The following is a 13,539-nucleotide window of genomic DNA, read 5'->3' as shown; positions in this document are numbered from 1 at the left end:
TGACAAGTCAATTTTTGATTCTGACGAGATCCTCATGACATTTTTGAATCTATGGAGAACAGGCATTCTATTGAGATTCACCACCTTAGACATGTGAGTATGTACCGGCGATGAGTAGTAGAGTATGTACACTTTAGTCGAGACGTTTGCACGATAAACGTGATGTACATACTACGCACCACATAGATAACAAGAATCAATCTGATTCAAAGATACCTAGGGGTGCTGCCTATGAGTCCTAGGTCAGTGGACGTAAGAATAGAAGCAAGGGCAATATGTGCACATGCCTAGATCTACTACATATAGTCGACACTAGACCCGAGTACTCGAGGGGACCTTAGGTAGCCGACAGCCCTCCGATACCCTTGATCTTCTGAAGACACGATGGCCATGTTGTGCTGGGAATGGACGACTGTCTACCGTCCCGGCGATTTGGTATCAGGACGGGATTCGTACATCGCTGCGAGTGGTGATGCTGTCGGAGGTGTGGATCGGCGGATATTATAGCCCTACTTTATACGACCTGGGCTATGGTCATATGGTACTTGAATTGCGCCTTCGTCAAGGTCTTGAATATGCATTCAAAGGTCTCTACATCAAAAGTCATTGCGTGCGTTGTAGCAGGTTGATATCACATCGGCAAAGCCAGCCCCCCCGAGCAACAGATCAGTATACACTATACAGATCAAACGACAGCCACGTCAACGAAAAATTCTATGAGCTTTATCAATCACAAGACACCAAGGGCAGCTCGATCATCGGCGTGCAAAGATTACACTTGTCCATTGGAATCACTTCCCGCCAGTGTTATTGTATACGACATAATCAAATGCGCAATAGCGCACAACATACTTCGACATTGATCACATATTGAAGATATCAAAAACACACGACGCAGGGAACATGACGCACACACAAAAGAATAAAATCTGATAACCGCACAAGCAACGTGAGAAGAACAAAGACACCGTCGAAGATTGAAAGCCCCCAACTTGGCTACAAGGAATCCAAGCAAACAAAGTCATTTTACGCCGTGGCTGAGCCGAACCCTTTTTACCGTCCTGTGTATGTCGAGTACCTGTTGCAGAGAAAGAAGAAAAAGTCAGTCAAATATCACAATGAAAGGTCGGCCGGGTGTTGGGCTGTGAGAGGGAGCAATTCGAAAGCATCCGGCGTCCCGCTCTAAGATCGAGTCCCAAGCACATGCTCTCGTCTCCCGAGGCTAGAGCATCAAAAGGCGAAGTTGAGTAGAACAGGGTCAACGTCGGGATTTGCTTACCTCCAGATACGTGCACGCATATCTCCACTGCCAGTGGCAAAGAGGTTGCCGGTCGGAGCGGGAGCCACCGAGATAACTGATTAGGTATTAGCACACGAGCAGGGACGTATATGGAAACCTCGAGATGGTTGCCTCGCTTTGGGGCACACATCGAGTGGGTAGGGAAAGCAGAGAAGAGAGGTGAACGGCCTCGACTGATGCGACACCACTCCCAACCTCCCCTGCCCCTGTCCCCTCAGGGTTTCAACTGTCAGACAATACACTCACCAGAGTTCTTGTGACCCTGCAACATCATCTGCGCATTACCGGTCACGGGATCCCAGAATTGGACTCCGCGATCCTTGGAACCACTCATAACCCATTGCCCATCGGGCGTCAGGCAGACACTGAGCACAAAGTCCTAAGGGGGAAAGAGCAAAGCAGTCAGTCTCCCATCTCTCATCAAATGATCCGCGCGACTCAACATACCTTGTGACCCTCGAAAGTGCGAATGCACTTGCCACCCTTGTTACCATTGTGGGGGTGCATTCCCCGGGGAACAGTGAGCTCCCACAGCTTGATGGTCTTGTCAAGACTGCCACTGACCAGGTCGCGACCGTTGGGCGCAAAGGCAACCGAGTAAACGCTGTCCTTGTGGCCATCGGGATTTTCCAGACGCTCCACCAGGTAACCGGTGGTAGTGTCCCAGACACGTACACTCTTGTCAAGTGAACCAGCTGCAACATAGTGTCCATCGGGGGACATGGCCACGGTGGTAACACCGTCCTCGATGCTCAGAGTGTAGACAAGCTTGCCATCCAAGATATCCCAAAGACGGACAGTCTTGTCACCACTGCCCGAAGCAATGTAACGACCATTGCCGGCGAAGTCGAGCGAGTAAATGTCTTGTTCGTGACCGCTGAAGATGTGCTTGATGGTGCGCGCAGCAATGTCCCAAACCTAAACAAGGAACCGTCAGTGTTTTGACTCTCGTGAGAATGCGCAGAGATCTCCTCCTCGGATGATTTGCGTTCTGTCGAGGCCCTCCTCGCAGGGAGGAAAAGCTCAAGCGGCTCGGATATCAAAAGTGAAACCTACCCTGATTTGCTTGTCCTCTGCACCAGTGGCCAGGTACTTTCCGTCCGGGCTGAAGCAGACGCTGCGAATGTACAGATCACCATCCTTGTCGACATTCTCATCTTGCAGGGTTGCCACGTTTTGGCCGGTAGTCACATCGAAAATCTGCGCTGAGCGGTTGCATCCGGTCGCCAAGTATTTGCCATCGCGGCTGAAGCGAACACAGCACACGACACTGTCGTGGTTGAGATGGTGGACCAGCTCCACGTCCAACACACGCTGAACCTCGGGGTTGAAAACAGCGTACCAATCAGAGCCCTCCCGCTTTTGCGAGGCAGGAAGATCCGCAGGGTCCCAATTGGCAAGCATGTTACCGGGGCGATCGGCGCGCACAAGATTTTGAGTGGGTGGGGTGGGACGGGGAATCTGAGGCGACGCACGAGGGTCGGGATACGCGATTTGAGTCTGCTGAGGGGTGGCTGGTCCGGGAACCGTGCGACGACCCTTTCCGGGGCCGGGCGAAGCGGTAGGAGGGGGAGGGGGTCCATATCCTGTTCAAATCGAAAACACCGACCAAAAGAGTGGTCAAATTTCGTTAGTCAAGTCTGGTGGCGCGTAAAGAAAGTAAAGAGAAAAAAAGGGGAAAGAAAAAGAAAGAGGCCAAGACAACGCGATCGGATGCACGGAAATGCATCTCCGGAATTGTCGATGCGTGACTGACGTACCATTCACAGCACCGCCAGGCTGATAGCTCCGGGGAAGCTCTGGGGGGGCTGCGGCGCACCCGGCTGGGTGGCCGAAGCAGGCTGTTGGAGGGTGTGCTGGGGTGGCTGCTGTTCTTGGGACGGGGGAGGGGCAAGGCCTGGACCACTACCAGCTGGGTTGGTCATGATGCCACCGAACAGATTGCTGGGACCATGGCCCAATGAAGGTGGTTGCGCCTGGGGGCCGCTGTGTTGCGAGGCAGCAATGTGCGAAGCGACAGGCTGAACGCCGCGCTGCTCGAGCTCGTGTCGCAACATTCGGATCTCAGCCTCGTAGCTAGATAGCTCAAAGTCAGTCACATGTACAACCCCAAATGTATCACAAACGACGTGTCATCTGATCTTCGATCTTCCATGTACCGCGCCGACGCCGGGTTCACCCTGTGGCGCACTGGCCATTGGGACGGGAAGACGGCCGCTTTCACAGTGGATTGGCAAGACTCGCGCTCAAAGGAAAACGTACTCTGCCTTCATTTTGATCTGGGTTTGCTCCAGCTGGTACACCTTTTGACGGATCATCTCCATCTCCTGGAGTTGTCCGGTCACTGCGTGATCTGTCAGTTAGAAACAATTCAGTAACTTTCGCAACTTATACGAAAGACAGGTGAAACGCGCGACCAATCGATGTTCATCTGAAAATTGCACGTGGAAAGCGAAATGAGGCCAGCAAAGCTATGCGAAATCGATCCGGGGAGGGGGAGGAGGAAGAAGAAAAGACCGAGACAGAGCGAAACCAGGGAACGAAGACGGCAAGTCCAGGCTATTTGTCGACAGGATACGCGAGAATATAGGGAGAAAACGTACACTGGTGTTCATATTCGCCGGTGCTTCGGGATTGACTCTCAAACTCCTGGCGCAGCTGATCGAGCAACTCCGTCAGGCGGGAGTTGGGTGCAGGCACCATGCCGCGGTGCGTATTGTACATGGCTATTCACGGGATAAATGAGGCGATCGCACTTGAATCCAAGCTCTCTACCGGACGAAAGAATCGGATCAGCGATGGAACTTGGTGTAAGAGAGAGGGGGGCGGGGAAGGGAGCGTGGTGGGCGATTCAATTTGACTGACACTGCGATCGGGTTGAGGCGCAAGTGCTGCTTTGGTGGAGGACACCAGGCAGCTTAGCCCGACGGTCGTGGGTTCAGCGGGGAAGATGGGTTGGCTCAACCGAGTCGAGAGAGCGAGGACCGTAGCGGTGGGAATTGGCGATGCGATTGTGATTTTGGGGATCGATAGAGGATAACCAAGGCCACGAGCGGACGAAAGGTTGCAGGGGAGGAGGAGGGGGCAAGAGGAGAAGGAGAAGGAAGTGGCTGGCAGCGGGAAGGTTGAGTAGAGTTTGGGGGGTGGAGATGGGACCGGGGCGGCTACCGTTTGGCGCGAGAAGCGAGACAAAGAGCCGAGAAGCGCAGCAGACTGGGGAGTCCAGACGGCGACGTTCTGGAGAGGTGAAGGAGTCCTCAGACTATGCCTTCTGTGAGAATTCAAGTCGCATTAGGTAGATGAATGTACAGCTAGAAAGGATATTGGGGGTGGTCGCAAAAAATCAAAGAACAGGGAAAGAAGAAGAAGCAGACGGTGGTCGCGCCAGCCTCTCTGCTAGTGAAAGCGACAACAGAGCTACTACTACTACTACTACTACTACTACTACTACTACTACTACTACTACTACTACTACTACTACTACTATTACTACTTACTAGCATCAGTCAAAGCTCTATCATGTGTAGAGAGTCCGGAGACGCGACTTGGCATGGTGACTGGGGCGATGCTCGCACCCCTTTGCAACTCGTTCAGAGATACCTCTTCTGCGGAGCTCAGGTCGGCCATCCTGTGTAGCACTGGAGTCAAGTGTACTGTACCTGTACCTCCAAGGTGTCTACCACACAGCAAGGGAGAAAGATCTCAAGGTGTTTTTTTTTTGGAACCATCTGTCACACCACGTCTGGTATCCAATACTAAACATTCTGAAGAGCAATTGATGCTCAAGGTGGAGTGTCTCTTTCGACCTTTCTTGCCCTTGGATCCGAACCGACTGGTGTTCGTTGGGGTCCATCCTTTCCACGACGGCAATCGTGAAATGGGGGGGGGGGGGCAACGAGAACTGATGTTTCGTTTCATACTTTGGGTCCCAGTGGGTCATTTTCAAGTTGCACCAGCACAGGTCGCCGCATCTGGACTGGCAAGTGGCAGCCTGAGAGCCTTAGGCGGAAGTTTTCTCTCAGCCTTATTGCCTGAGTGTCCTGTGGCCTGAGCATGGTTCGACTTTGTGAGCACATGCCGCTGCATTCCTGAGGCGACAAAACTCCAGCCCCTGACTAACCCGATCGGGGCTAGTGTCTTCGTCCATCGGTGTCCTCCAATCTTCGGCGTATTTTGCGTCCTTCGGTGGAACATGTTCAGTGGTTCATACTTTTATGTAAGGTACAGCCCCATGCCAGTCATTGTACATGCCCGCGTACAGTGCTGACTACCTACTAGAGGGTTCACCTTGGCGAGAAATACACCAGGAACCGGTAGACCCTAGTGACACGCGAGTGGTATGATGGCCTTTGGTGCCCACCTTGATCTCATGAATGGTCCGATCGAGTTTGGAGATGCTAGAGGCAAAGTACCAGGGACCTGGTTGAAAAGTTCCCAGCGGATTAAGATCCACCCGGCGACATGCGGTGCCCTGCCCAGAAGTGGACAACGGCTGGCCCCGTTCCGCGCTGGTGTGATGCGGGCAGAATTCAATAATTTGTTCGATTCGCCGCCTGACACAGAAACCCGAGATTCCGAGCCAAATCATAATATGATGAGGATTTCCCCCCTCTCGGATTCTTGAACTTCACCATCCCTCCTCTCGTCCACCCTCGTATCCAAGCTCTCTCCCTCCCCTCCTCAGCATGGATATCATCCTGGAACTGTGGGACACCTTCGTGGGTGATCGCCTCTACTCGGCTCTGCTGCCGACCTCCTTATCAGCCTCCGCGGGTCTGCCGGCCTTTGTGAATGTCGCCAACAGTACTCTGTCCCTCTTTGGCGCGACAGAGCCCTTTGTGTACGAGCCCGCCACACAGTTGATCCACCTGGAGCCTTCCAAATATGCCTACCTCAGTGCGTGGCCGCGCAATAACATCTACCGTCAATTCACCAGTTTCTTCCTGATCACATGGTACGTACCTCTTGATCCCGTGGACAATTCCTCCTTGTCGGTCCTCTCCACGTCCTGGAAGGACTGGGGGAAGAGAAAGACCACCCATTGCGCCCATTGATATTAGAGTCAATGCTAACAATAAGATGAACGTGTTTTTTTTTGTGTGTTTAGGATCTTTGGCCTCCTCGTGTACTTCATTGTCGCCACCGCTTCCTATGTCTTCATCTGGGACAAGACCACTTACAATCACCCCAAGTTCCTCAAGGGCCAGATCAAACTCGAAATGAAGCAGGCCATGTCTGCGATGCCTCCCATGGCCCTCTTGACGGCGCCGTTCTTTGTCCTTGAAGTTCGGGGTTACGCCAAATTGTACGACAGCGTTTCCGACGAGCCGTTCCCCTACTACAGCATCCTCCAGATTCCTCTCTTCATCCTCTTTACCGATTTCTTCATCTACTGGATCCACCGTGGTCTGCACCACCCGATGGTCTACCGGACGCTTCACAAGCCTCATCACAAGTGGATCATGCCTTCACCTTTCGCCTCGCACGCTTTCCACCCTCTCGATGGCTGGTCGCAAAGTGTTCCCTACCACGTCTTCCCCTTCATCTTCCCGCTGCAAAAGGTCGCATACGTTTTCTTGTTCGCCTTTATCAACTTGTGGACCGTCTTCATTCATGACGGCGAGTATGTGGCCAACAGCCCCGTCGTCAATGGAGCCGCCTGCCACACGATGCACCACTTGTACTTCAACTACAACTACGGCCAGTTCACGACCCTGTGGGACCGCTTGGGTGGGAGCTACCGCAAGCCCAACGAGGAGTTGTTCCGTCGCGAGACTAAGATGAGTCAGAAGGAGTGGCAGCGCCAATCCAAGGAGATGGAGACGATTCTTAAGAATGTCGAGGGTGATGATGACCGAACCTACATGGCCTCTGAGAACAAGAAGAAGAACCTATGAAAGGGATCATCGCCTCGGTCGATGTTCTCTTTTTTTTTGCTGTCTGATTCTTTTGTCTCTCACCTTCCATTATATTTCTTTCTCTCTCTCACACACACATACACACTTTGACCGATGCATCACTTTTGAAAAGTTGATATGAAAAGATCTCCTCGATTGAGAGAATCACGAAGGACCGCATAAGATCTCCAGGTCCCACAGCGATGGGTCCTATTGTTTCCTCCTACTTGTCGTCTTGACGTGTATTGACGCTGCCAATTTGCGCATACCTCCCGACATTATGTTTTTAATACCTCTTTTTTTTCTCTCTCCAAAGTGCGGGGAGGAGAAGAGCTTGCTTGGAAGAAGAAGCGCTCTTTTTGACACAACTCCCTCGCCCTTTTTCTTTTTGTACATACTACATACTGTCTTTTTTTTTTGATGTTCAACTGAATGCATTCTTATGATCAATTAACTGTGGATCTTTCTGTAGGGAGGCCATGTACTTGCCTTGACTAGATTGAGCAGGTCTTTTGCGCAGACATCGCCATATCAGTTTCATCCCACTGGATATAAAGCAACAGATCCAAAGCGTTTTTCCTTTTCACTCTTCATTCCCTTTCTTCTTCATAGCTTTTGTTTGCGGGGTCTAACCCGCTGCCAACCTGTACCAAACCAGACTGTGACGATGACGAACGGCTCAAGCAAGAGAATCCTAACGCATAACGGCCTGAAACCTTAATCCTTAACCGTTGACCCTTCCACCCTTTAAACTCTCGGCACCGAGAGTCCAAAGGACGTCTGCGATTGGACGTGATCATTGATCCAGCTCCTGATACACAAGAGAGGGCGGTATGGAACGAATTGGTTTACAAGATTGTTCCTCCAGCCTGTATGTGTATTGAGGAAAGGGCGCTGGGGACTGAATGGTTAGATAGTACACACTATCACCGATCTTTTCTAGGGGAGAGGATCTTACCCAGGTACTGACGACATGATTACCTCTTCAGTACCTATTGAGGGAGCTTGGAATCTGGTCATTTCAATGAGGTCCTTATTGATCTATTAGTAGGTAATGTCATACTATCGCCGAGTCCCTATTTACTATCTAGTTACCTATAGTACGTTGAACGTCTTCAACTGACCTAGTCCACGTTGGAAATGAGGCAAATAACTTCAATCTCCATGCACGGGTAGTATTTTCTGGATTATATCCAATTCACTCCCCACCTATACGAGTATCTTCCTAGCCTGGTCTAGCCTAGCCCCCGGTACCCTGACTAGGAAGTAGGTAGACAGATTTCCATTTTGACACAATCCTCCCCCACCAATCATCTCCTCTGAATAATCACACACCGCGATCCATCTCGTGGATGGAATCCATTCGCGCAAAGATCTTCCTCTCTCGACGGCCAAATCTCCACTGCATATGATCCATCCGTGTCCGTCCCCGGATCATGTTCATCCATCCCGTCCAATGACGAGGATGAAACCACCTTTCTCACCGTCTCCCGAAACAATCCCACCACTCGTTCGGCCTGTAAGCGATCACCGCACTCGAGCACGGTGATGCCGGCCTGGACTTTGTGCGCCAGTTGCAGGATGTGCCGGTAGAAGATGTCTTCTGGGTGATCTAGTGGTTGGGCGTGGGCAGGTTCGGTCCGGAGCCCCTTGAACTTTTGTAGATTGATGTGGTTTTTTTCGTGTGGGCGTGTGAGGAGTGGTGGAACGAGGGCGAGTCGTGGCTCGAAAAGTCGGACACTTCGTGCGGTGGTGCCGTTGTGGAAATCTGATGCGGAGATGTAGGGGGGATTGGAGATGAGCAGGTCGATTTTGGGGAGAGATTCTTGTTTGGCAGTGGGAGTGGTGGTCGAAGGAGAGGGAGAGGGAGAGGTAGAGTGAAACGGATGATGGTGGAAAAATGAAGAGAGTAGATTCTCCACGCTGGGCACATGACCGTCACGATTGCCTGCGCGAGATGAGGGTCCATTCGAGGTGGCCGTACGTGTGCTCGTGATCTTTGTGCTTTTGATCGGACGAGTGTGAATGTCACCGAGATCGACTTGGGCATGGGCATTCTCAATCCCATCACCATTTTCATTCGAATGCTCATGCCCCTGTTGATGTGCATGTTCATGTTTCGCATTCGATTTCAGTACATCACCTCGCCGAAACTCAACCTCTTCTCGGGCCCGAGCCTCGAGACCATTCAATCGCACATTATGTTCTCGATTCCGCCGCGCGAGACGCACCGCCGTGGGACTGAGATCGACCCCCAAGATTTGCAGAGGTCGCGGGGCTTGGGATGATCCCGCCAACAGTGCGTGCAGGAGGAGGGCGATGCATCCGGTTCCGGTACAGAGGTCGAGGATGCGGAGTGGTTGAGGAGATGATGTGCAACCTGGAGGGATGGTGGGATCATCCTTGTCTCCACGTTCATTTCGATTCTTTTGCATCTGCCTCTGCTTCTCACTCTCCTTCCATCGCTGCTCGACCAGCCGTGCAGCTTCATATGTGTACGCCTCTGTATCAGCCCTGGAGAGTTGGACAGGATTAGTATCAGCTTTTGTTTTCCGGACACACCCTGCTCAGTATCCAATTTTTTTCAAGTATTCATAAAAGAGGGGTTGAAAAAAAAGAAAAAGAAAGAGAAGAAAGAGAAGAAAAAAGAATCACACCAATTGGTAGGATCGACCTTTCCAATCAAAGTCATCTCGCCTTTTCTCTTTTTTTTTCTTTCTCTTTCTCTCTTTCCTTCTCTCTCTTATCCCTCCTCTTCTCACAGACTCCATCCAGCTCCTTTTTCTTGATAGTTCAAAAACAAAAATTCAACCTCCCCAGCAAAAAAAGAAATTAAACAATAAAAAAATAGAAACCAAATACATCCCCATCTCCTCCATAACTGAGTACCAAACAGACACCAATATCAATAAAAAGAAAAGAGAAGAAAAGAAACATACCTCGGAATCAAAACCCCCCTCTGACACAAAATCTCCAAATCCCCAAACGGCTGATCCCCCAAAATATACTGCAGCGGCACTCCACTCGCTCGCCGCTGACACATTTTCCAAAGCACCTGAAGCGCATCTCGATCTCGATCTTGAGAAAAGGGCCGCCCATATAATCTCCGTTTACTTTTTCTTTTGCTTGTTTTGCTTGTTCTTCTTCCTCTTCTTCTTGGTCGTCCTTCCTGTTCCCGTACAGATACAGGTACACATACCGATTCAGCATCCACATCCGCGTCTATCCCCAACTCTTTCCCGAGTCGCATATTCTGCCCCTGTCTCGGCATTCGTGCAATTGGATCTGCAAGACTAGGAGGCTGCGTGTAATCGCGCACGACGCGCTCGCGCAACCAGCGCAATTCGGCACGGGCCGAGGGTAAAGAACGGCATTCTTTGAGGAGAAGGGGTAAGAGGGGATTTTCGCGAGAGGCTTGGAGTAGGAGCAGGGTGGGGAGCCGGGGCATTTGGGTTGGACTGCGCCCGGAGCAGAGAGGAGAGAGGTGGACTTGAAGGGATGCACAGAGTTTGGACAAGGTGAGTGTTTGCGGTCGGTTTTTCTTAGGGAAATAGGTGAGGTGGCGGGAGGGATTGGGGGTCGTGGAGATTGAGATTGGAGAGAGGGAGAGGGTAAATAATGGATGTATTCGGATGTAGTCTAGTCTGGTCAAGGTGATATAGAAGAGGGGATTGAAGGGATCAAGCTCAAGTATAGACTATAGAAGACATGATTACATACTATCACTATCACTGCCAAGTCTCCATCAAGACACTGACAAAGTCCATGGTTGGGTACCCAACGATAGTTGTGCCTCCCGTCTTATTGCGGTCCACGAGCGAGACGGGAGCGGGTCTTTGCGACCCAAGATTGTGGAGAGAGAACTCGCCAGTTGACTGTTACTCGTGGAGGCGCATGATCTATACACATGCACACCTCCTTTGGACTCGTCCCCAACTGGGCGCGCTCGAACTAGGTGAATAGCAAATGGAACGATCAGAATATATACTGTAAATGCCACCAGATGTGTATTTATTCACATATGTAGAATCTTCTAGAGTCGTATCACGTTATATTCCTGGCCGATCCTCCCTCCCAATAGAGCAAAGCAAAAAGGAAAAGCCCCCGGAGCATGCGTGGCCACCCCAAAGTCCTGGATCATCAAAAGAAAGAAAAAAACACCTTTATAGCACCTACCCGCGCCATTTCCAGTAGAGTCAATTTGAAAACAGGCAAAGAGAAAACAAACCAAAAAAAAAAAGAACAGGTCAAAAAGGAGGTCGGATATAGATAGACTGGGGGAGTCTAGCAAAAGGGTCTAGTCGAGTCTACCTGCATCAAAGATCCATCAAGATTGCATCACATCAAACTCTCGAGTATGAACCGAACCCCAAGAAAAGAGAGAGAGAGTTTTCTCTTCCGTTGCGTCTGTACATTTGCAACTCGAGTCTGTCCGATAAAGTGGAGAGAGAAATGAGAGAAATGGAAAGAAGGAGAGGGAGTGGGGGGGGGGCATTGGTCTCTCCAGTCTAAATTACAATGCGAGGAGAGCACCAGCTCCTGCCAACCCCAACGCTGCCCACGACTTCGGCACACTCGTCGCTCGAGGTATCGCACCACCACTCGAAGTGGCCGTCGCGCCCGACGTCGCCGACGAAAAGACCCCCGTGACGACGCCACTGGGCCCGCCCCCGATGCGCTGCCCGCCGCCCAGAGCCGGCGCGTCCGTCACGGGGTTCTGCACGGCGGTCGCGCTGGGCACGGCATCAGTGCCCGTGGTGATCTCCAGGATGCGATTCTCGGTCGAGTTGAAATTGGTCTTGGCCAGGGAGATTTCATTGTTGGCGAGATCATAGACGACGTAGGCGCTGCGCAAGAAGGTGTCGCCCAGCACGGAGATACTGTTGCCCGCAGGGGCGATACCGAACGCGCAGGCACGGTCGCCGTTGCGGAACGTGTTCTGGGGTCCGAGGTCGATGAGCAGTTCGGACAGGTCGACTTCGATCGTGGGCGAGGAGAAGGTGAAGACAATCTTCACATCCTCCGAGGCCAGGCGGCAGGGGAGGTAACCGGTGCCGCTGGAGTCGATGGAGACACCGAGATCAATGTAGATCTGGCGGACGATCGTGTTGGGGAGGTAGGTGAGGGAGCTGCCCGAGTCGAGGAGGACGGCGACGGGCAGGTCGTTGGCGCGGTAGGTGGTGGTACCGGAGGAGTTAGTCAAGGCGAGGCCAGTGAGGGCGATGGTGAATTCAGCGTAGATGCCGCGGACGGGCTCGATGGGGAGGGTTTGGAGGGGCCCGTGGAATTTCCCGGTGTTGATGCCGCCGAAGAGGATGGAGCCGGTGTTGGCGTCCAAATCATTGAGCCAGAGACTGTAGGCGCGGGACTTGATGAGGCCGCTGTCGACCATGGCCTGGGGCAGGTTGGCGTAGGTCTCGCGAGTGGTCTGCACGATGGCTTCGTTGGAGGCGTATCCGATGCCGAGAACACCCACTATTCTGGGGGATCAGTAAACAGCAGAGAGAGAGAGAGAGAGAGAGAAAGACAACAAAGGGATTGTTTGTAACAAAATGACTGGAACATCAACCGTCCACGTACCATCCGAACTGGAAGTATATCCAATACCAAATTGGAAATCCTTCAAGGTAGCGTCCCCAATGTGCAAGGTATCGGTGGCATATTCGCCCTCCGCCTGAGACCCATCCGCGTAGGTGATATTAAAGTACGGGTTCTGATAATTGTAGGTCGACGAGGAAGTGGCATCATACGTCCCCGAGATGGAGCAGTCGTTGTTCCGACTCTCACAGAAAGTTGAATTGGGCGCGTTGACCCAGAGATCACTACTGCCGGTGTCGAGAACCATGCGCAGGTCTTGTTTGGGCGTGCCCAAGCTGATATTGGCAAAGTATAGTGTTTCCTATATCAGAAGAACCAACAGAAACAAGAGAGTTAGCGAATAGATATGCGTCGGAATCGAAGTCCCGGTCAAAGTCAAAAAAGACGGGGGATTTCTTTTTGAGAAAAAAAAAAAAACAAATTGCAGACGTACCTCATTGTCCAACGTGACTGAGACGGTATTATCTCGTCTCATCCGTCGCCGTTGATCGCGTGCCACGGGATTGACGCTCGGATTGCGCTGCGTGCTCATTTCCACCACGGCGGGCAGATCGCGCTGCACCAGGTTGAGCTTGCCCAATGCCGGAGCGGCAAGAGATGCCACCCACCACCAGGAAGATTTCATCTTGTGATTGAGAGAAAAGGGAGATTATAAGTGGACGCTATAGATCGAGCTCTGAGCTCTGCGGTTCTCACTTCCGGGACCTATAATGAGTCCCCTTTGGCCTTGCCCACGGATTTCGC

The 13,539-nt window shown here is 51.8% G+C and overlaps 4 protein-coding genes across 4 annotated transcripts; 1 reads left to right on the top strand and 3 right to left on the bottom strand.

The window, feature by feature from the left end:
* Positions 1-1,182: 1,182 nt before the first annotated feature.
* POX_c04466 (Transcriptional repressor rco-1) lies at positions 1,183-4,927 on the bottom strand (the record flags this gene model as incomplete). Its single annotated transcript, XM_050113344.1, has 10 exons — positions 1,183-1,222; positions 1,280-1,355; positions 1,547-1,679; positions 1,748-2,218; positions 2,357-2,886; positions 3,120-3,376; positions 3,563-3,644; positions 3,904-4,026; positions 4,081-4,537; positions 4,901-4,927. 10 exons carry the CDS (start codon positions 4,925-4,927, stop codon positions 1,183-1,185), a joined length of 2,196 nt encoding a protein of 731 aa, XP_049970900.1.
* Positions 4,928-5,985: 1,058 nt separating this feature from the next.
* Positions 5,986-7,197, top strand: POX_c04465 (Delta(7)-sterol 5(6)-desaturase; the record flags this gene model as incomplete). The annotated part of the gene is made up of 2 exons (XM_050113343.1): positions 5,986-6,254; positions 6,408-7,197. 2 exons carry the CDS (start codon positions 5,986-5,988, stop codon positions 7,195-7,197), a joined length of 1,059 nt encoding a protein of 352 aa, XP_049970899.1.
* Positions 7,198-8,507: 1,310 nt separating this feature from the next.
* On the bottom strand, positions 8,508-10,645 carry POX_c04464 (uncharacterized protein; the record flags this gene model as incomplete). The annotated part of the gene is made up of 3 exons (XM_050113342.1): positions 8,508-9,711; positions 10,137-10,231; positions 10,397-10,645. The coding sequence occupies 3 exons, from the start codon at positions 10,643-10,645 to the stop codon at positions 8,508-8,510; spliced, it is 1,548 nt and encodes a 515-aa protein (XP_049970898.1).
* Positions 10,646-11,710: 1,065 nt separating this feature from the next.
* Positions 11,711-13,420, bottom strand: POX_c04463 (putative aspartic-type endopeptidase opsB; the record flags this gene model as incomplete). The annotated part of the gene is made up of 3 exons (XM_050113341.1): positions 11,711-12,672; positions 12,778-13,096; positions 13,229-13,420. 3 exons carry the CDS (start codon positions 13,418-13,420, stop codon positions 11,711-11,713), a joined length of 1,473 nt encoding a protein of 490 aa, XP_049970897.1.
* Positions 13,421-13,539: the final 119 nt, after the last annotated feature.

This window comes from Penicillium oxalicum, chromosome III, assembly GCF_001723175.1.
Source record: "Penicillium oxalicum strain HP7-1 chromosome III, whole genome shotgun sequence".
NCBI classification, from domain to species: Eukaryota; Fungi; Ascomycota; class Eurotiomycetes; order Eurotiales; family Aspergillaceae; genus Penicillium; species Penicillium oxalicum.
This window is presented reverse-complemented; position numbering and strand designations above follow the sequence as displayed.